Source organism: Halichoeres trimaculatus, unplaced genomic scaffold (genome assembly GCF_033239565.1).
Source record: "Halichoeres trimaculatus isolate MK-OKI-2021-1 unplaced genomic scaffold, fHalTri1.1 fHalTri1_scaffold_6, whole genome shotgun sequence".
NCBI lineage: Eukaryota > Metazoa > Chordata > Actinopteri > Labriformes > Labridae > Halichoeres > Halichoeres trimaculatus.
The window spans coordinates 20667643-20689248 of NW_027437184.1; the positions used below are offsets into that span (position 1 = coordinate 20667643).

General features: G+C 39.2%; 1 protein-coding gene across 3 annotated transcripts; it reads right to left on the reverse strand.

The window, feature by feature from the left end:
* Nucleotides 1-439: 439 nt before the first annotated feature.
* Nucleotides 440-21554, reverse strand: uspl1 (ubiquitin specific peptidase like 1). 3 transcript variants are annotated; one of them, XM_074671544.1, is made up of 9 exons: nt 21295-21368; nt 17170-17317; nt 16372-16494; nt 15389-16283; nt 12441-12551; nt 11203-11332; nt 7446-7571; nt 3480-3640; nt 441-2462 (listed from the first exon to the last, which is right to left on the reverse strand). In XM_074671544.1, the coding sequence occupies exons 2-9, from the start codon at nt 17287-17289 to the stop codon at nt 739-741; spliced, it is 3390 nt and encodes a 1129-aa protein (XP_074527645.1). In that variant the 5' UTR covers nt 17290-17317; nt 21295-21368; the 3' UTR covers nt 441-738. The 3 variants fall into 3 exon arrangements, with proteins under 3 accessions (XP_074527643.1, XP_074527645.1, XP_074527644.1); XM_074671543.1 differs by lacking the exon at nt 21295-21368 and adding an exon at nt 18222-18612; XM_074671542.1 differs by lacking the exon at nt 17170-17317 and having other exon boundaries at nt 440-2462; nt 21295-21554.
* Nucleotides 21555-21606: the final 52 nt, after the last annotated feature.

Consider the following 21606-nt stretch of genomic DNA (forward strand, 5'->3'; position numbering starts at 1 on the left):
ATTTATTTTGTTATCACTTATATGCTGCCAGATAGTTGACCCTACATTTGAGAGGGGGGAAAAGCTCAACAGTATTATAGGATGTCTCTGATCTCAACCCATAGTGGGAAAAGTGAAGGCTGAGACATGTCAAATGTTACATTTTATACCTTGTCAGCTTTGCTATTCTAGTAATAGTAAATTTACCTCTTTGATAACAACTATTCCTAATGAAGCCCTTCTTGTTCCAAGCAAACAAGACAAATCAATTAGCTACCAAATGAGCTCACGTTAACCAGGCCAATCAACGTCCTTCCTTTTAGTCAGATAATATATATATGAGCAAAACTGTGACTCCTAGTTAATCATTTTTTTATATGACCAAAACGTTTTGTTGGTAAAGATTGTTTCCCAAAGGACATGTTGATTTACAGTAGAGGATTTATTAAATGACAAAAACATGTATGACTCATTTTCAAGTAAAATGTCAAACAGAGCAAACAAAAAGCTCCAAATGTATGCAAAGTTAACTATGACAAAATATTTACAACCAAGTGTCAGACTGACAGAAAAATTCTGATCAGTTTTTACAGAATTCTCTCAATTTTTGATCACTTCATTATGTTTCAAGAAACATTAATAGAGATACTTCATAACTTTACTTTTTAAAGTGTGGAACCTAGACAGACTGCAAATGACTACAAATATAGACTATCAATCTTATTTTCTATTATTTTTTCAAACATCCTCCTCTACAGCTCAAACAAAAAAATCAAGAATGCTAAGTGCCTCTGACTCCTCAGCAGTCGACCTCTGAGTTTCCACCTGTGACAGAAAGTCATCCAGGAAGTCGTCCCTGTGTGGCTGGGTCTCATAAGTGCTTATCTGTGAAATTGTCGTGTTACTGTTGACCCTGCTGTCCAACTGGTTGACTCCATCTTGCCTATGTGAGAGCATTTCCAGAAAGTCTGTGCTGTCCGGGGACAGGTTGCTGACCGTTGTCGCCGGCGATAGCAGATCTGAGAGGAAGTCGCCGCAGACAGAGCTGTCGAACGTGCTGGAGGTAACGTTGTTGGGAGAGCTCAGGTCAGTGCTGTCTGGTTTGGCCTTGTCCTGATGGCCCAACATTTTATTCAGCTTGGCGAGCTTTTTCTTCTTCGCCTTCAGTTTCTTGACTAACTTGTACCTCAAGGCTTCAGTGGTGCTGAGACCTGGAAGAACCTTCGGGGACTGACTACTGTGTTTCTTTAAGGAGGATATTTCTGGTGGAGCTTTTTGTCTGCAAAAGGCAAGAGATGGAGCAGACACCACTTTAGTGTTCATTGGTAGATAATGAGGTTTTGGTGGGCTTGTCTTGTCACAGGGAGATGCAGGTGATGGAGGCAGGCTCGGTGTGTTCTTTGCACCGAATGCACCGTACATTTCTGCAGCTTTTATGGGGAGACCATCAGTCTCCTCTGTCTTCAGCTGTGGTCTGGAGAAGACATTTCCAAATAACTGCAGCTTTCTTGCAGGTTTCGGTGCGGATAGAACTGGTGGCGTGGATCCTTTTACTTGCGTGAACGTGGTGGGGGAGGGATTAGGAGTGGACTTCTGAACCTGGTGTGACGGGTGCTTGCTGATGAGGAAGGACCAGCGACTGTTCTGATCTACAGTTGTGGGACTGTCCTCACTCTTTTTCAGGGGTGAAGCGTGGGTAGATGACACAGAAGACGCCTGTGGTGTAGGGACCACTGGTGGAGGGTTAGCCTGAGCTGGAACACTCAGAGGCTGGGAAGACAAACGAGTACGTGGAGCAGTCTTGGATGAGGCTGGTGTTTTTACAGTTTGTTTGCTCACAGCTTTGTTTCTGCCAACTCCTTTTGCTCTTGTCTGTCTTCCCCTCCCACCTGGCTCAAATGTGGGATCACTGGATAAGTGATCTTCTGATTCAGAGGAACTGGAGGTGGTGTGGAGCCCAGCGTTGGGTAATTCATTACACATCACAGTGGAGGAGCTATCCGGTGTAGAGTCAAGAATTTCATTCCCCACATCGTGATTTTGTTGGTTATCACATTCAGCCTGTGTTTCAGAATCAGGTTTCACTTCCACTAGTGTTAGTGTAACGATATCATTATGGCTGAGACCCTCAAAGGTGTCCAGCAGTGTCGTTGAACCTATTGACGTATCCAAACCAGCTGTTGTGTCTTCAAACGCAGAGAGTGCACACACAATATCTGTGTCATTGTGAGAAGTTAAAATGGACTGATCTGGAGAGTGAGCCTGAAGTTCACCTGCTTTTAGGTCACTTCCCCACAGACTGGAGCTCATTTCATTGTTAGAAGTGGGAGAATTAGCCAACGTGCTGGAGGGAGAACATGCCCGAGGGTCCTTATCGTCCTCAGCCTCCCAGAAGACAATGTGCATCTCTGAACCAGGGATTATGAGCTCCTGATGGGTGATGCAGTTTGGATGTTTCAAATCATCATACTCCACCCAGGATCCTGTAATATAGAGTCAAAACAATCTTCAGTTACCACGGGAAGTCAGCCATAATTCAAAAAATTAATATGGATGTTATTAGATTTTGATAACTCCAAGTAGATACCAATATTTCAATACTTTGATATAAATATATTTAACCTGTGTCTGTCTTATTTTTATGTAGTCTGTTGTTGTAAATTAACTTTATTCACTTTATTATTGAAAACAAGTACAAAACACACTCAAATCTGAACTGATGCCCCAAAATGACCTCAGAAGCAAACAAGACTATCAGTGAGAACAGTAATTATTTCCTCATGGTTATTTTCAGAGCTTTTTAAGTAGCCATGAAGCTGGATTCTGACAAAATGAAACTGTTTGCAGACCAATAGAGCCTTTGTTTAAATTTTCAAGACAAACATTCACAGTGAGCAGAACACCAGACAGTTCAGATGAGGTAGAGTGATTTTTTCCTCAAAAAGAGGGAAAGCACAAAACTTAAGATCCTCACAGTTGCAAATATTTTACGTTAAAATGTATAATAGTGAAGATAATGAAAGTTTATGAGTTTCATATGGCTAAAGTAAAATCGACTAATGCTACAAAAGATCAAACGAAAAAAAAGGCAACAAAGGTCAAATCTGACAGCCTCAGATAAATTCTTTATCTTGAACAATGAGTCAAGGCCTTCAATGTCTGCCGCCTTCATCATTTTTTACAGTGCATGAGTTGTCCAGCAGAATGTGCTATTGGTAAACAATAATGTAGAGCAGCAAAAATATCACTTCATGTGACTCAGCTAAGAGCCACAGAGTTTGTGTTTTCACACTAAGTACAAAAGTAGCTCACTGATTAATGCAAGAGAAAAAACAAACTAGCTCTCCAGTCCTTGACGTAGAAATACTCCAACACAAAGAGCATTTTCATATCAGGACTACACACGGCTGCCATTTCTTTAACTCATTCTGTTGTTTTAAGAAATAAAAACCAATAGTTTTAGAACAGTTAGTGACATGACACCACAGGACAGTACTTACCGTCAGGATTACGAACCCAGGTGACAAAGTGTTTGAGTTGTTGCTTGTACTGTATGATAGTGGTAACTTGGTAGTGTTTCCCCTTAAAAGTGAAGGTGTAGACTCCGATGTCATTGTCAGGAAGCCCCTCCACAAAGTGCAGTGCAAACACTGGAGACAGACTAAACCAGAGAGAAAGAAGCTCAGTTAAAATGAGGACAGAAAGGAAGGTGAAGATATCACTTTTTCTCAATCAGGACATCAGGAAAAAAAAAAAAAGATAAAGTAAAAAAGGAAGCCCATTTTATGGTGACATCTCCAAACTACCTTTAATGCCTAAAACAGGTAAAGAAAAACAGATCATTTCTATGTAGGAGTGAGGAGACTGGGCTTTCCTTACACCGTAGACGCTTAAAACAACTCACCATCTTTTTGAGGAAACAGATTATAACAGTAGAAAAATGCATCATTAAATATAATCTATGATAAGATGACTTTTTTTAAGAGATATATTTGTTTAAGAGAAATGCTCTTTGGGAGAAGCTAAGTAGTAATGAATCAGTGATCTCATTCAGTTTTTCAATTAGTTACAGTCACTTTGAGATAAGTAAAGTATCTAAAAGCAGGCAATTGAAGTAAATTAGTTTAAGTGTAGTGTAAAATGTAAATGGACTGGATTTATTCAGCGTTTGTTGAGTCTTCTGACCACTCAAAGCACTTATACATTACATGTCTCGTTACCCTAATCATACACCGCTGGCAGAGGCTGCTTTGTAAAAGGCCATCAGTAATAACTAAGGCCAGCCACATAACAGATGAAGTTGAGTTCTTGACTGATTTTAAAATAATAGAAGACAGCGCACATAAAGAAAGTAGGGGTGTTTGGCAATATCAAAATCTGGATTTTTGGTCAAAAAAACATTTTTTAACTTCAAATTCTTCATTTCAGTCTTTGTTTATAAACTAGATTAGAAAAAAGTTACCACTTTCCTCCAGCAGAGGGTGAAATGTTTCTCTCTGATTCACACGATGTGTATCTTATGGGAAAAATATGGCTCCTGATGTAGCCTGCATACATAATCATCTTCATTTAGCTTTTTCACATGGTCTGGTGTTCAAAAAGCAAACTGAAAACCGCAAAAAATTGTATCGTATATCAAAGAATCGCACTCTAAATCAAATCGGCACCCCAAAAATTGTAAAATTGTATTCTCGAATCACGAGAATAGCATATCGTCCCAGCTTTGAAAGACAGCTCGGGACAGAATGGCAGCAATCGAATATTTTAGCATTGAAGAATTCCACTGCATGATTCCATCAATTAATTGAGTCATTGGATAAAAAATAGTTTTGTGTGGTTAAAATTATCATTTAAAATTATTTTTTAAATGAATAAAAAAAAAAGTGAAAAACAAATGACTTCAGATTATATATTCCAAGTTCAATGGGATCTGACTAAAAATGAGACATTTTTGACCATTTAGAAATTACATGATTTTTTTAAATCAGACATATTTCTGATAAGATTTTGTTCAAACTAAAATGATGAAACCTGCTGTTTTTGAGCACATTAGGCACTGGTGCTACTTGATATTTGATCCATCAATGACTTGTGCGCTATTTAAAAATTGCCCAACTAGCCCTTATATGTTTTCATTTTCATCCTCTTCACTCTTCATCACTATGTTTTACAGATTAAATAAGTCCCTAATTGACATTTTCATCTAATTTAGAAGTTATTTGTATGTATAGTTATGAACGCTGAAGAAGAGAGGAATAACACTGTAGGAGAGACAGAAAGCATGTAATAACACTCTGTAAATGTGTTTAGGACAACACACTTATTTTCATGTCAGAATATTAATCCTCCTTTATCAAGGTTTGGGACCAGCAAGTGACCCAAAAAAGACAACAGGGTATATGCTGAAATCCTGAGGCTAAATTCAATACCTTTTCAAGACTTTTTTGAAAACCTTTCAAAAAGTCTTAAGACCTTATCGAGACTTTAAGATGTTGTTAGCAACTGATCTTTGACAGTTGTAGTTTGCATTTTAACATGAATTGGGTAAGCTGAGAAGGAATAAAGTTTGAAAGAATAAATGAAACTAAAGGCAGGTTAATTGACATCCCCATTCCCACAAAAAGTAACAGCAGTTATTCGAGGCCAACAAAAAAACAAGAATTTTATATCATCATTGCCATAATTTAGGACATGTGCTTTAGATTGTGTTATGTGCTTTCTATCAGCGTTACATATGGACGGCTACTAAACTACTGTGCAAACTGAGTTTGTTGTCAAATTAGCCTACCGATATGTTGGGCTGCTAGCTCTACGTATAGCCTGCGCCTCACAAAGTAACAACTTTGCTTGTTGTCCCGTTTCAAACAACAGTGCTATTTAACTGTATCGATATATACCTTATCTTGTCGTGTTGTATCCAGTAAAAAGGTGAATTGAACAAAGAAAATTTGTTCCAAAACAACTAAGATCAGGGGAAGCTTTCTCTAAATCGTAAGAATCCAAGATCCCAGGTCATCAAAAGTCAGAAATTTTCTCAGCAGGCTTGAGAAACTCTTATGATCTAGAGAGAAATATTTTGAGATGATAACGCTTTTTCTAGATCCTCAAGCTGGTCTGTGATGAGTGTGACGAGCAGAATGATCGTCCAATCACCAGGTGTGGTTATTTTTGAAGGTTCAGACCCTGAAAACTTTTTGAACCAGATGGACTATTTCCGTGGCGGATATATGGAACTGTCTTTCTGGCGTGTCAGGTTAGTTTGTAACAGTTGCAAGGAGGAAAATAAATATCCATGGATACGTTTGGAGTCAAAGCTTGAAAACTAATAAAATTTAATGCCTCATAACATAATGATTAAGACTTTTTCATACTTTTTGAGGGCCTTAATTTTCCCACAACTGATTTATCAACTTTTAATACTTTCTAAGACCCTGTGGACACCCTAGACAAGTGTGTGCAGTCTCCTGCTCTGGCTGCAGCTGAGGGAGACTGCTGTGAGAAAGGAGTCCTTCTGTGAGTGTTTTCGTTGGGGGAGGGGCTCAGCACCCGCTCCTCGTTGAGAAGCAATGGGTGCTGGAGATCAACACATGCTTTCACATCAGCCAAACTCCAAAAAAAGTCACAAGATTTATTGCTAGTGGCTTTTTTGAAAAAAGTTGCAAGACATCAGCGCTGTGTGCCACATTAAAAGTAGACTGGGTGAAATACCCGCTTTGAGCTTTAAAAAAATTAACTTTCCCTTAGGGGTGTGAGATATTCCTTGATCATTTTTTGTAATCGATGTACTCGTGTTATTTGAGGAATCGTTTCAGTTCGAGCTAAGACTGATTTTAAACATGACAATCCTTGGATCACACACTGAATGAGTCCATTCGACAGCTAGATATGTTTTCTGCCATTTCCGGCAATAGAAACAAGGAAACTTATTTGGGTAAATGCTGCCAAAAGTTTGTCTTGGTGTCCAATATTCTACTTGGCTTTGGGGACAGTTTTGTGCACACTCGCTGTCAGGTTTGTGTGCTGCAACATCCTATGACACTACTCAGTCTGCTCCTCTCGTTGTCTGTTGCAGGTGATTAGTTGGATGCATTCCAGCTAGGACATTTAGCATCCACAATTCCAAAGCAGAGAGGTTCAGATGCGGTTCAGAGTGCCAAAGAGGAGGACTAACACCCCACACCTAAAGATTATTTGGAAACAATCAATTATGAGTCAGGATGAGCCCTGTATCAGACTATGCCACAGGAAGGCAAATCAGGCCTAAAATTTTCCTGAAAACCATCTGTAGTATAGCCAGCTGAGACAGTCTGGGGTTAGGTGTCTTGCTAACGGCCCATATGACCCATGTCTAGAAATTCATAAACCACAGCAGATTTCAAGTTTAAAAACAAATTGTCATCATAAAACGTAAGTCTCTGTAAATCAAAAATGAGTGAGGACAAATGAGTAGTTTTTATCGTTATTACCTCTCCAGAATCATCGTCCTCCTCTGGTTCTTCTTGCTGCATACGTTACACGGCGCTGAGTGGACTGCATGAAGGGGGCGCCAGTCAGACAAGATGTTCATGAAGGAGGGAAGAGTTTTCATAACCCTGAAAACAAAACAGAAACAAAACAGTGTGACAGACTTTAAGGACTGAAATGGGTTCACAAAATATTGACTCACCATCTAAGTAAATCTCAAAAGAGGCAGAGAGAGGGAGAGAGAGAGACACACGCACATCCATAAATCTCAACTTAATATATTTATCTGGAAGATGCTGAACCCAATTTATCTAGATAAAATTCATTTGACAAGTGCATCTTGATCCTAAATCCCAACCTAACCCTCACCCTAACACCCTTCTTTTCATCTGTTTTTCTTTTGTTCTCTTTCATACATTTAAACATACAGGAGCATCTCAGTAAATAAAGATAAAGAATATTGCATAAAAGGTCATTTATGTCAGGAGTTAAATTCATTATATAGACTTAGTACACAGAGTTAAATATTATTGATATTGTTGATTATACAGATTGTTTATCAAAACACCTCAGACTCCCATCTTAAATCATTGAATGTATTATTTAACTCTATTTGTAGATTTGTTTTGTGATGTCCTTTTAGGACTCATCACTGTTTTATGTTTGATTCACTGAACTGGCTACAACACAAGTCAAGACGGCAATATAATTGGCTTCACTTCCTTTTTAAATGTGTTTATTTCCATTGCCCTCCATATCTAAAAGAACTCATGATTCCATACAACTCTCCATACACCCTTAGGCATATGAACTACCCATTTTACTTTATTCCTAGAATTTTAAAAAGAAGTTGGGTAAAGATCATTTCAGTACAAAGCCCCAACCGATTGGGATAATCTCCCTCTTTCTCTGCGTTCTTCTACTTCTTTTTATTTTTTTCAGAATGTCTCTACATGTCCGTCTTAAAACAAACTGCTCATGTTTCTGATTTATTTTCTTTATTTTTTTTTCTTATATGTTCACATTTTTGATCTGTGTTATTCATTTTTTGTCTATTCTGCATTTTAGGCGTATGTTGATTGGGGTTGTGTAAGGGAGTAGGGCGAGCAACACGTCTGTATCTGTTGTATGTTTATATGTGAATGCGTTGTAGTGTGCCTTGAGTTTTCTGTATATGTTTGTTCCGGGAACCCTCTTCAGAATAAGATGCTGCATCTCAAGGAGCTATCCTTAGATAAATAAATTCAAATTCAAATATAAACAATGCATTTACAGAAGCACTACCTCATTTTCCACTCTGGACACTTGATCATCACATCTGATATTATTTGATCAATGCAATATGTTGAGAGGAAGTTGTGCAGAATTCTTAAAGCGGTGAATTTACAGTGCATTGTTTTTAATTTACTGGATTTACACCTTTTATTATGGCTCAGCTCTGAGGGGAATCTTTTTGTATTATTTGTTAGCCAGACAGTTGGCATTAAAACAGCATCTGGCGTGTTGATGAAGCAATGACAGCATCCACCTGTTGTCTGGTAGCTGGCGCGCCATGTCTGGTGTAAGACGCCAGGAGAGGACAAATAAATACAAGAAGATTATTTATCCAGCATATCTGGTTTAACTGAGTGACTGAAAATTGTATTAAGTTTGAAATGAAGAGTCTATCAAATTTTAATATATTCCTTACCAAATGGTCAAAAGTATACTCTTATTTATTTGGGGTGTTCTTTGGGGTATGATAGACAATGGAAGTTGGTATGGAGTTGGGTTGCTCTGGGATGCTATAATTTTCAATTTTGTTGTCATTTGTCTGTGTAACTCCCTCTTTCCTCTTTCCAACCCAAACACAGTCTCAGCAAATAGCTGTGTAACAAGAGTTTGAGGTTGCTCCAGGTTTCTGTCAGTCAACATAAGTCTTTCCTGAGTGCTGTAATTTAAAGGAACGCGTTTTCAATTGTTCACTTGTATGACCTTTTCTCTATCCAAACAACCCTGACTTGCATCTCACCCCACAAGAGCCTATAAGATTAAGGGTGCAGTTGAACTAGCCATCTGTGCTGTGCCTGAGCACCCTTCAACCCTATGGTTCGGTTTGTTTGGCCAGTGTGACCGCTCTGTACCACACGGTACATTTCCTTGGCTTTGGCACACTTCAGTGGGGTGTGCTTTGGCGCAGTAGACTTCATACACAAGCACACATACACAGCACGATGTATAATCACTCCAACTGCTTCTCCTGACAATCATTTCAAATACTGATGGGGGTGTTAGAGTTCTGTGTCGACAAAACTGACTTAACATAACCCAAAACGTAACTAAGGGCATGTCCACACATAGCAGGGTATTTGGGAAACCGCATATATTTTTATACATTTTTGCGCCTGTCCTCCACACAAAACCGCAGCTTTATGTTGCTAAAAACAATGATTTTTGAAAACTCTGGCTAAAGTGAAGATTTTGGAAAACTCCGATGTCAGGGTTTCCAGTGGACGCTGGTAAACAGAGTTTTCAATTGTCAAACATCACAGCTGAACAACGGGGGCTCATTCTGATTGGATGACACAGGTTTTATGTTGGAAAAACACTGCCCATTATGGGTTTGGCATGCTTCAAGCTGCACTCAGCTGGATTTCCCCGCTGTGTGTCAACGAAAGAAGTTTTAAAAACGAATGGGGGGGTGGGAGTTTTTTTTTTTTAATACCTGGCTAGGTGTGTACAAGGCCTAAAGCTGTAGCCCTGTTCTCCATGTTCTCCACTGTGCTCACACTGCTGAAACCACTCCTTGTAAACAGACCCTTCATGATTATGTAGGCGGGGCATGTGAGTCCTATAGGACATATTTTTGTGCAGCAGAAGCCCAGAGCGCTTGCACCAAAGACCTCCTCCCTGCTCCTCTGCCGGTTTCCTATGCATTCAGATGGGGCCAATTTTTACTTGACCAAAAACACAAATAAACGGACTCCCACCGAAAAAGTCTGATATCAGTTTGCATTCACGCTTTATTTAGAGAATTTTCAGCGCGTTACGTTCACACAAAAACACCGCTAAATAAGGCTCTAGTTCTCATCGTGTCTCTTCGTCCTGGCAGACTACCTGCATTTGTTTATATCTGGCACGCTGGGCGCGTGGACTGATACACTAAGCGGCGAGCGCCTCATAGCCAGCTGTGGCTCTGCAGCGGAGGTAGCGCCATTTTACGACACGATGAGAACTAGAGCCTTATTTAGCGGTGTTTTTGTGTGAAAGTAACGCGCTGAAAATTCTTTAAATAAAGCGTGAATGCAGACCGATATCAGATTTTTTTGGTGGGAGTCCGTTTATTTGTGTTTTTGGTCAAGTAAAAATTGGCCCTGTCTGAGTGCAGAGGAAAGCGGCAGAGGAGCAGGGAGGGGGTGTTTGGTGCGTGCGCCCTGGGCTTCTGCTGCACAGAATCACTGCTGTAGGGGTAATTTCTGCCCTAAACCTTGTGATAGGACCCAACTTGTTCCATCCCAGAGTATCACTTTCAGTCTGATTCATATTGGAGAAGTGTGACTAGAGGCTCTACTGGCCAGCGGGGTAGTGGCGCTATATGGGTCCAATCATGCTTGAGTAAGGCACAGTGTGGATGGCCAGTGTTACCACGCTCTGAGTCTTTCCCTGTGGCTGTAGTTGACGTTGCATCAATCCGTTCCTTTCCCTTTTTTTTCAGAATCAAATGCTCATGTGAGATCAACAACACGTTAAGTAAGCCAACATGCACTAATCAAAGCTTACCTTTCAGTCATGACAACTTTGCATTCACTGCACTTGAACTCCCAGTGAAATGTAGACTGAAAGAGAGGCTCCGCCCACAAGTCCATATTGAGCAGAAGTGGCATGGCGAATACCGGCGTTTCACTGTGACCTGAGACACAAAACAATCAGCAGTTAGAAAATCATGACAGATATGCTGCAGTTAGACTCTCAAGATTTAAAATTTGTTTTTCTTGTGTTTTAATCTGTATTTTCAGTCTCAATCCCTAGAAGTTAATGTCCAGACTCATCATTTTCTGTCATTATGAAATGATAACGCTTGCATTGAAATATTAAGATCAGCAGGAGCCTTGGTTGTGAGCAAGATACATTATTCAATACAAAAGAAGCCGACAACACGACAAAGCTGAACATATATAAAAGTAAAAACACAAAAAAGCTCTTTAAAAAGCGACCATGGAGCATTTTACAGTGTTTAATAAACATGCTTGTGTTCTTAAGTAGTCATTTGTAGAGACAAAACTCTTCCTTGACTGTTTTATCTCAGTAATCTGTTTAGTAAGGAAAAAACAAAAGTAGCATTCAGCTATATGAAATCTAATATTCATGAACAGAAGGCTTGAGGGCCCCTGTGAGCGTTCTGCTGTGGCGTTTCAAAAGCACTCGCTCAGACAACCTCTCCTTGCTCACAGTAGCTTGGCGCAGTTTGCAAATTGTTTCTGCTCCAACACTGCTTTGCTATCAGTGCTGGTGGCATTGGGATACAATTTAATGCAATAATTCATTTGTGTGTATGGAGTGTGCATGAGGTCAGAATTTTGACCCATAAATGAACTTGTTTTTCTAAGTTTTTCTTTGCACAAAACAACATTAAGAAACAATGAAGGTAACTGGAGTTATAGAGCCGTCACTTTGTACAGGTCGTGAAAGATGAGGTTAAAAGCAGACAACTGCACACAGATCATAAACACTGAGGTGACATATTTATTTAAGGGACATTAATCAGTACAGAATGATAGATGATAGCATGGTGCCATGATGCGAACTTATCTTAAACCAACCTCTAAACATGTAATGTTGTTTGTTTGTTGTAAAAGCATGTTGAAAATTAAATTTAAAGTAACATCTGAAATTACATCTAAGTACAGGAAGGCAAAGGAAACTGATGGTAAGTCAGGGTATTTTAAATAAATTCAGTCTCCTACACTCAGTTCGTTTAGGTTCACGGGTGTAGAGTATGTCCTCAGCGTCTGGCTTACCCAATTTGCAGTGCAGCTTGGGCTGCAGGAGTTCGAAGATTGACATCCTGAGAATCTGCAGGTCCTCGTCGGCCTTTTGTAGGACATGATTTGGAAGCCTCACAACGCCATCTAAACAGAATCAAACAAAGATAAATGAGCTGCATGTAAAAGCAGTGGATTGCTTGATAGAAGCAATATATTTACAGTACGATATTACTAACTTGTTCTGATTAATGTTAAGAGGTTCCACTTTAAAAATTAGTCTCCCAAATTTCTAAGTAAAAGAATCAAAGTGTTTTTTTTTTTTTTTCAATGGACACTGTGTGATTTGGCAATGCTTTGTGCTTTTGCTTCCTGTGCCTAGCTCCTTGAAGCTTAAAAAAGCACCAGTATAAATGAACCAATGATAAGTAAACTTTTTCGGTTTAAATTATTATTTTTCATTTAAATGTGATTTCTGATGACATAGGTGTCCTCATGTCATATTCATATGACATGAGGACACCTATGTGGATACATACCTTCCTCCAAACATTAGCGTCAGGTGTGCTTACAAACATACTTTAAGCAAATAGTTGGCCATTTAAAGAATGTTGTCATGCTAAAAGACCCAAACAAGAGCATAAAAACTCAAAACAACTGAAAAAAAACTCCCCTCTTGTCTACTTGAACTGCAGTAATTTCACTTTAAAGGGTTAAAATTAAACCATCTTTGTCATGATGCAGCATTTAGTTACCTTAGCATACAGTAACTGTTACATACATTTTTCTTTTTTTCTGTCACAGTTTTTGCTGCTTCTTTTATTACAGGGCTTGAAGCAGGAAAAAATCCTGTGCCTGAAAGCGGGGGGGGGGGGGTTACTGCGTTTAACATTGTTTTTATTATTATTATTAATAATAATAATAATAAAAACAACATTAAACACAGTAACACTAATTTTTTGTTCACACAAACGGTCAGTCAGCGATACAGCATAAGTACCTGTGGCCATCGCTTCCGGTAGGGTCCACAATTTTGTTGTTGGATAATTATGTTTGATATGATCAAGGCGGATGATGAAATGCTTAAGTTTACCTGAAATAGATTTAAAACCTTTTTTTGTAAATGACCCCTGTGCACACTCAAATAAAGACTACCTAAATCAGGTATTCAGCTCTGAAATGGTTGTGCTCCTTAAATATGAAAATATGCAGACTATTGAAACAAAGTAATTAAAGGAGGAGCATAATATTGCATTCAATGAAAGTTGTGAAGGTTGAAGATTAATTGAAAAAATAAAAACTAAACTGAAAAAGCTTTCTAGAAACACTGTCTACTTTAATATTTATTTACAACAGTAATTTTTCACTAATAAACTAGTACCATACTTTCTGGATTACAAGTCACTTCGTAGTACTATCATACGTTTTTTGAGGTCGTATCAGTCAAAAAAAAATGCGTCATGAAGATGAAAATAACGTAGGCCTACATAAGTCACACTAGACCATAAGTTTCATTTATTTAGAATGATTTGGTTTGTTCACAGTATTTCCAGAGTGAACTTTTTACATATAACTTTTAAAATGTTTATTTATTAGGAGGTTTAAATACTGTTCCTACGGCTTCTCATATCTATGATCAGTTTCACTTCTCTACGTGTGCTCCTGTCTTCTCCTCCTCCCCTGCTCAAGGTGAGTGTTGCTGGTGAGAACGGTGCACTGTGAGCTTAAATGAGCTCCATCTGATAAATGTCCTCACTTTTAACAAGTTACGGAATATTTGGCGCTAGATTGTGACTTAAGTCCCAGAATCCGTTTACCATAGAGAGCAAATAAGACGCGACTGAAGTTTTAAAACACGTTATCAGGCGCTAAACACCGGGAGCTGTCACAGTGTCCGAGACGAAGGCTGAAGACCAGCGCGTCTGGGGCGCCTGTCAGTAGAAGACTTTGCGAAGGGACCAATGAGCAAACACTGTGTGCAGGCAGTGCTCGTGGGAGTTGTGGTGTCGTAGTCTCATACTGCAATGGGTTTAGTATTTCAGATGCCGTTTCAGAAAACTACAATTAAATAATTCAACCCGCCGAAGTCGCTAGTAGGAGTGACGGTTTTACTGAAATTCGCATGGATGAAAAATACATCCATGCGCGCCCGATTGCGTGATTACAGACTCGCTGGCGGCGCAGTTTTCGAGCGGGTATCCCGATTACGTGGTAAACTTGCTCTCTGAAGCCTTAAAAAGCTTCTTTGTTGTCCAAAAACATCTCTCAGTATCACTGCTTCATTATAAGGGGTTGCTACTCCGCTTCTACTCTCCGCCTCCGTCATTAATTGCTGTCTTCACGAAGCACATTTATCTGATAAATTAGACGGACAGTGCCATATTGGACGATCGTTCTGCCAGTCACACTCATCATAGACCAATACGCATCAAGCCACGGTATGACGTAGCGGATTTTGGCCGCTGCTGCTTGTTTGTGAAAGAGAGGCGGGAGCTGCTCTCTGCAGCTCCCGCCTCTCTTTCCTGACTGGTTCAGTCGGAACTCGATCGAGTGAAATCAACGGAGGGCAGCCAGACCGACCTGCAGGATTTCACAATCTGGCAGGTTTGTCTACGCCGGAGGTCTTCAAGCCCTGTTATTATATAGCTGCTGTAGCCATTCGCTATAGAAAAAGCTGCTTTCCTGTTCAGCTTTGTTTCTTATACCACAGCTGAAGAAAAAACTAAATGTGACGTTTTTGGAGAATTTAATCAAAACAGTCTAATGACATCCTTTCAGTGAAATCAAGCTGACAAAGAAAATGCCCTTGGCAACCCAAACCTTAACAGTTCTCTAAAAGTAACTTAGCTTTCAAGAGAAGTTCTACATCAAAAAGCATCTTTTTTTCTGAAACGTGTGGGTGTAATTGCTACAAACTTTAAATCCAGATCCAGTACTGACCACATATTCACAGGTCAACTTGACAAACGATCAGTTTTACTCACCTCTGCCAGTCTGATGATGGACTTCAATAGCGGCACAAATTTCTTTGTATCTCTGCAGCAGCTTAAAGACATGAGATTCCTTGAACTCATCTTGAGCTTTCAATTTTCTCAGGTTCTGACAGTTCACCAAAGCAACAAGCAGCGAGTCCAGCCAGCACAGGTTGTTGCTGTTCCTCCAAAAAAGCTGTCCGGGAACCGTCACATGTTCATCTGACTTTGTCATTTTGGTTTCTGTCTCTGACTTAACATCCTCTGTATCTTTACACATGAGGTTTTCTGCATGTGGTGATTTCTGCCTCATCCTTGCTTTTTGCTCATTGTTCTGCAGCGATGGAGTCTCAATTTTGGTTGAATAAACATCCTCATCTGTGACAACAGACTGATTGGAATGACGTCTGTTCAGGGTCTTAGGGGGAATCTCCACTTGCCTGAAGTCATCTTTCTCTTCTGCTTCACTCTCGTTCCCTTTAGTAATCAACAGGGTGTCTGGTGAGTTCTGCAGGTGTCCAGCTGAGGACAGACACGTAGAAACTAAACTGTTTGTACAGGATGGACTCTCTGCTTTCTCCTGTGGGCACTCCAGACTATCCTCTTCTGCAACTGGAGAGCACCTGTGGTATCCATTTGACTGTAAACCCTCTGGCTTTGTTGCTGCATGTTGAACATTGCTTAAAAAATCTGGATCATCATTCTCAGCTTGGCTGATAAGTGTCTCCGTAAGACTTTGTGTCTGATGACTGTCCTGTTGATTTGATCGCAGCCGTTTGGGTAAGGGTTCGGTAGACTCTTCTTCTAGCACCAATACATTTTTTCTTTTGTTCCCAACAGAGGGCTCCACAGGTACCAAGCTGGCCAAAACATCCTCCAAGGACCGGCTAACTAGAGGGAAAAGGCACTGTTGGGGAAAGGGAAAAAAATCAACAAGCTGTGCTTTTAAATTATCACACAATATGTTTGACAAAGACCACAGTTCTAGGATTTACCTGTGGGTTTGTGCAGAGGGTGATTGATTCCTGGAGGTTGATGCGGTATGAGCGCAGAGCATATGTCAAGCCTTTTGAGGTGCACCAGGGACAGCAGTCCAGTGAGGCAGCTCTTTCCTGAATCTTTGGGAAAAAAACAATGAAGAGTACAGAAATTTAGAGATTTTATGCTCTGAGAAAAAGGTTTCAGTTTAAAAACAAAGGTTTTGGTAAATACAAAGGACTGGAAAATACTCACATAGTTGTAACACATTCAAAAATGTGGAATTCAGGTTGTATACCATTTTTATAACAACGTGAACTTTTACAGTATGCCATTTATTCATATCTCTGTGCATCTATCAAATAATGCCGTAGGTCACTTTAGAAATGTGTTTCATAAGCAGCAACAAATATAAAAAATAGAGTCTTTCCCCCTGCTAAAGTGGGGCATACTAGTACTAGCAGAGTTTTGCAACTAAATTGCTAACAGTTAAAAGGGTCTGATTAACAAAACTGAAGTATCATATACATCAAGGCAACAAAAACCAAACAGTGATAGAAGCATTCTTTCTTGAACAGACATACATGTCAGAAACCAATAGTGTAGACAAGTATGAAGTATAACAATTTCAAAGAAAAACACCAAGCTTTGATTCCACACACTGTGGGATTAAGTACACCACAAACTTTCGCCTTTTACCAAAGATTTCCGTTTGTTGTAATATTTTTGTTTTGGTTCAATCAAAGTTTTTTTTTTTTTTTTGATTCAGCTTTGCGCAAGTGACATTGTGAGAGGAAAACATAAGCTCTACTGACTTTTCCCAAATACCCCGCCAGTGGTGAGGCCAACGCCTCCAAACCAGTGTCTTCACCACTCAGTGGCACAGCACAGCTGCTCATCCGGTCCATTGCTGTCCACTCAAAAAGCAGTACCATGTCACTGAAATCTCTGCCTCTGAAGAAGCTAAGGAAAGAAATACAGCACAACATATGGTATGTAACTTTAAACACAACAGTTTTTTTTAAAGTGAAATAAGTTACGTTCTTCTTGGAGATATATCTTATTGTGACATAGAGAAAACAGAAATTTCAAACCTACTTCAGGCAAAACATGCCTCTATCAGCTGAATTTACAATGCAATGTATCAACATAACTATTTTCACTACATGCTTGTCTCGAGGTGTCCATATAAATATAAGACAAAAATAAAATTAATGGTTCAAAAAGAAAAAAAACAGAATCCATATCAACCTTTTTTTCTTGAGTTTTTGGTCCATAAGTTAAAAAGAACTGTTCAATTTCCAAAACACCCAATGATTACGTTTTTACTTTACGTCTGTAGCCCCCAAACCCCGAAACCAAGACACATGTTTACAGGCGTACACGTTGGACCATCAGGTGAACAGGAGTATATACTTGGTGACTAAAGAGAACGGTTGGACTTCACATCTTCTTCACATCCAACACCAGGTGAACCTTCAATGCCCGATTTCAGTGATCAATACTTAACGTCAGATAAAAGATAATACTGAATTACATGACAAAACTCTTTAGATTAACCAAACATAATAAAAGAAAATGTGCATGTTAGGACGACTACTGAAGCTTACTGCATTGGGCGATGTTTCCCATTTACGACAGAATCAGTTAATTTCATTTAGAAAAATAGAATGGAAAGTAAGATACAAACATGGAGCATTTCAAACAAAAGTTGAGCTATATTTCAATAATAAACTAGACTCATCCACAAATGCGCTCCCCGAACCGCCAGTCCCCGCACATAACGACTTAGCATGCTAACAATTTAGCCGGTGATCATTTGGTCGCTCCTGAGTCGCATTTAAAGTTTTTTTTTAAGTGGACTTACCGAAACCATGTTTGAAACCATTTCGATCAATCAATTTTCATTTCTAAATCCATCCAAGCACTGCTACATTTATCAAGTCATGTCTGCATGAGAAGTCCATGTGCATCCATCAGCTTGTTCGTGTGACAAACGTTCTCGATTGCCGGCTGTGGTGCGCCAGACATTGACTTCCCCTCCTTGTATCGAACAAAGGTTCCGCAAGCCCCCACATGGCAGCACAAGTAAACTGCAGCCACTTGTCCACATGTCATTGTTCACGTTGCTTCGTTTGGTACGTTACCGTGTGTTTGTATCGCACTACCCATAGTATCTGAAGCAGAATGAATGGGAAAATTACAATTTCAAACGACAGGTTATAATTTACGATTGCACCGATCTTTGTTCTTATTTTCCTCATTTCTTCTTTTCGAATCGACCTATGCCAACTTAATATTTCATAAAAGCTCCACTTGGTTCAAAATGAAGTTACTGAACAGACAATGCTGTGTTGCAATCTTGTGGATAACATTCATACGTAAAAGATGGAAAAAATGGGACAAGAAGTAATTCCAAATGAATAAAGATTTTTTCAGTTTAAGTTTATTATAAAAGTCCCATGAAGGATGGGATTGATATAATAAACTAAAACTGAATAAAATAAAATTTTCAATATTATTACTATAAAAAAATAATTACTATACTCCTTATACTTACAGTGTTGTGTTTTATGTTGTTTTCTCTGAATTTTTATTTCATTTTTTTGTATGTGTGTGTTTGCATACCTAATGGATGATACTATTTGAGTGGAGGGATAGTGTTTTATTTGGCTGGATGGGGGTGGGATAGAGGGTTACATATGTCCCTCACAACACCTCCTGCTCTTGTAGCCCCCCACCTCTCACACACATGGCGCACGCATACACACATCTCCTCCACCCAATCCTGCCTCTTGCATGTGCCCTCCTCCATTAAGCCCCTCCTGTATCTGCTGCTCTCCTGTCCTCTATTTTCCTCTTGATGACAAAATGAATTTGCATATTTTTCCCAGGGAGCACTCATTAGAATGCATAAACCGGCCGCCTCCAAGCCTCATGAGCCGGCTATAGCTTTCCGCCGTGGCACCTCCTGATGCGAAATGAGACTCAGACAGGCAGCATCACAGACAGACATGTGGCCTGAGACTGGGTTGTGATTGGCATTTGGAATCACTTCGCCCTCTCCTGCTTTAATAGAGGGATAACAATAAACTATGTGTCAGCCATTTTTCTTTGTTTTAATATTAGCTGCAGAGCAGAAACATATTAATTGGATAGCCTAGTTTCATCATTAAATGCAAACTGGACTAATTTCTTAGGCAGAAACAACAAGGTTTTCCTCTATAGGCCTATGACTGCTGGCTGGACTACTTTTCAAAAAATATTAACGAACATGGACATTTTCCCCACATTAACACCCAACCCCCCACACCCACATCTCAGTACGCAGACAAGGCCTTGAAGTCAGATAGCATTATCTTCACTTTGGACAAAGATGGTACATATCACGAATTGAAACCACCGAGGACATTTAACAGTTTGGCCTTCACAATGCCTGCCCTCTCTTCTTATTTTTACAATTTCATGTTTTGCGTAGGGTGGCACTAGAGCTCAGATCACTGGGTCAGATCACTGGGTCACAAAAGCTATTTTTGGTCTACTTTCATAATATGTATGATTTCAAACAGCCTATACTTAATCACGTCAAAGGAAGGTGCACCTGTAACTTTTTACAGTATGATAAAGATTGAGACATATCATCAAGACATAGTTCTAATAAGTGAATTAACACAGATGGTCATCAAACTTATTTCAAGTTGTGCTTGAAACCATTTATGTGCACAGGGAATATCAAGACTATGTGGCTGGCATTGTTTGGAACCATCGCTGATCAGACAAACAGGTTAATACACATACGCAACTTACACAAAACCTGAGCATCCTCCGCGGAGCTGATGGGCATGCTGTGTCAAAGTAAACCAAAATAGCTTTACAAAATTTATCAGTTAAATAAAAAAGCAAACAAGGTTGATATTCCCCCATTACATAGCCTCTTTTTCATGTAGTCATCTAAATGTAACAATCTAATGAGATATAGCTGCTTAGATGACAAATATGCACGAGTCAGAGAAGGGATTAAAACGACTTGAACATTTAAACAATTAGGCCTGAATTGTTTATGAGATATGGATGAAGACTATGAATGACATAATGACTTATATACTTCTAGAATGGTTTGTTTTGCAATATAAGTATGCCCTAAAAAGCACTAAGTCAGTACACAAGACACTGTATGTGGAAATATGATTAAAAATCAAACTGTCAAGACATTACAGACCTGAACAGATATATACTGAAAGGTTTGTATATCATAAAAGACTAACTAGCAATACCTCAAACTGGTAATGTATAAAAAGATTTACAGCTGATTTTTTATCAAATTCCTCAAATTTTTCAAAAACTGCTCCAAAACTAACATTGACTCTGTCCAAGGCTGAATAGTAGCTGCTTGAGATTATGTGATAATTGGAATTTAAAAATCATGCTTACTTTAGTCAGAATGTGAAACCAGAAAAAAAAACAATTAAAAATGACTAAAATGTGCAAAAAGAACTTGAAAACAACCAATGATGGGCATATTTATCTATATCTGGGTGTTGAGGATGGTATATCACTGTGAATATCACTTTCTTAAAATTAAACACATCCTTAAGTAAACATAGCTCCAGTGTAAAATACTTAGGTCCTCATTATTGTTATTATGGATATCAGTGGGTGAGACTGAGAAAATATTGTGATTCAATTGATGATGTTCCTACTTCTCAAATAGAGCCCCAAATAGAAGAAACGAAGCTATCAAAGAGTAATTAAAATAGAGGCTTTCAACTGAATTGGAATTTTGCTTTCATTTTTACACCAAGCCAAATTCTCAAAAAGGTCATATCAAGTGCCCAATTACCCCTTATGGACTGAGCATCGGTGTCTTCTGTTCATTACACGTGGTTTTTCAACGTCCTACCCAATGTATTTTAAGAGTCTTAATTTGCAAATAAGCTCACGTGTATTGAAGAGAATGGACAATGGAGCTTGCTGATGAAGAGGGGGACAGCCCATCTGATACGGTCGCACAGCAGTTTGCAGCCGCTCGGTTCACTAACTAGAAGCGCTGCACGTTGCCTCATTCATTTAACTTGCCTACTGTACACTGTGCTCAACGTAGTGAATTCAATACTATGGCAAACACACTACACTACTACCAGCTCCAGCATGCTCGACCAGAAATATTTTTGTATCCACGCGCCTCAGAAAACTTCAGTGACGTTTCACAAAAGACAGCCAATGGGACTTCGTCTTCTATTAGGACAATGAAA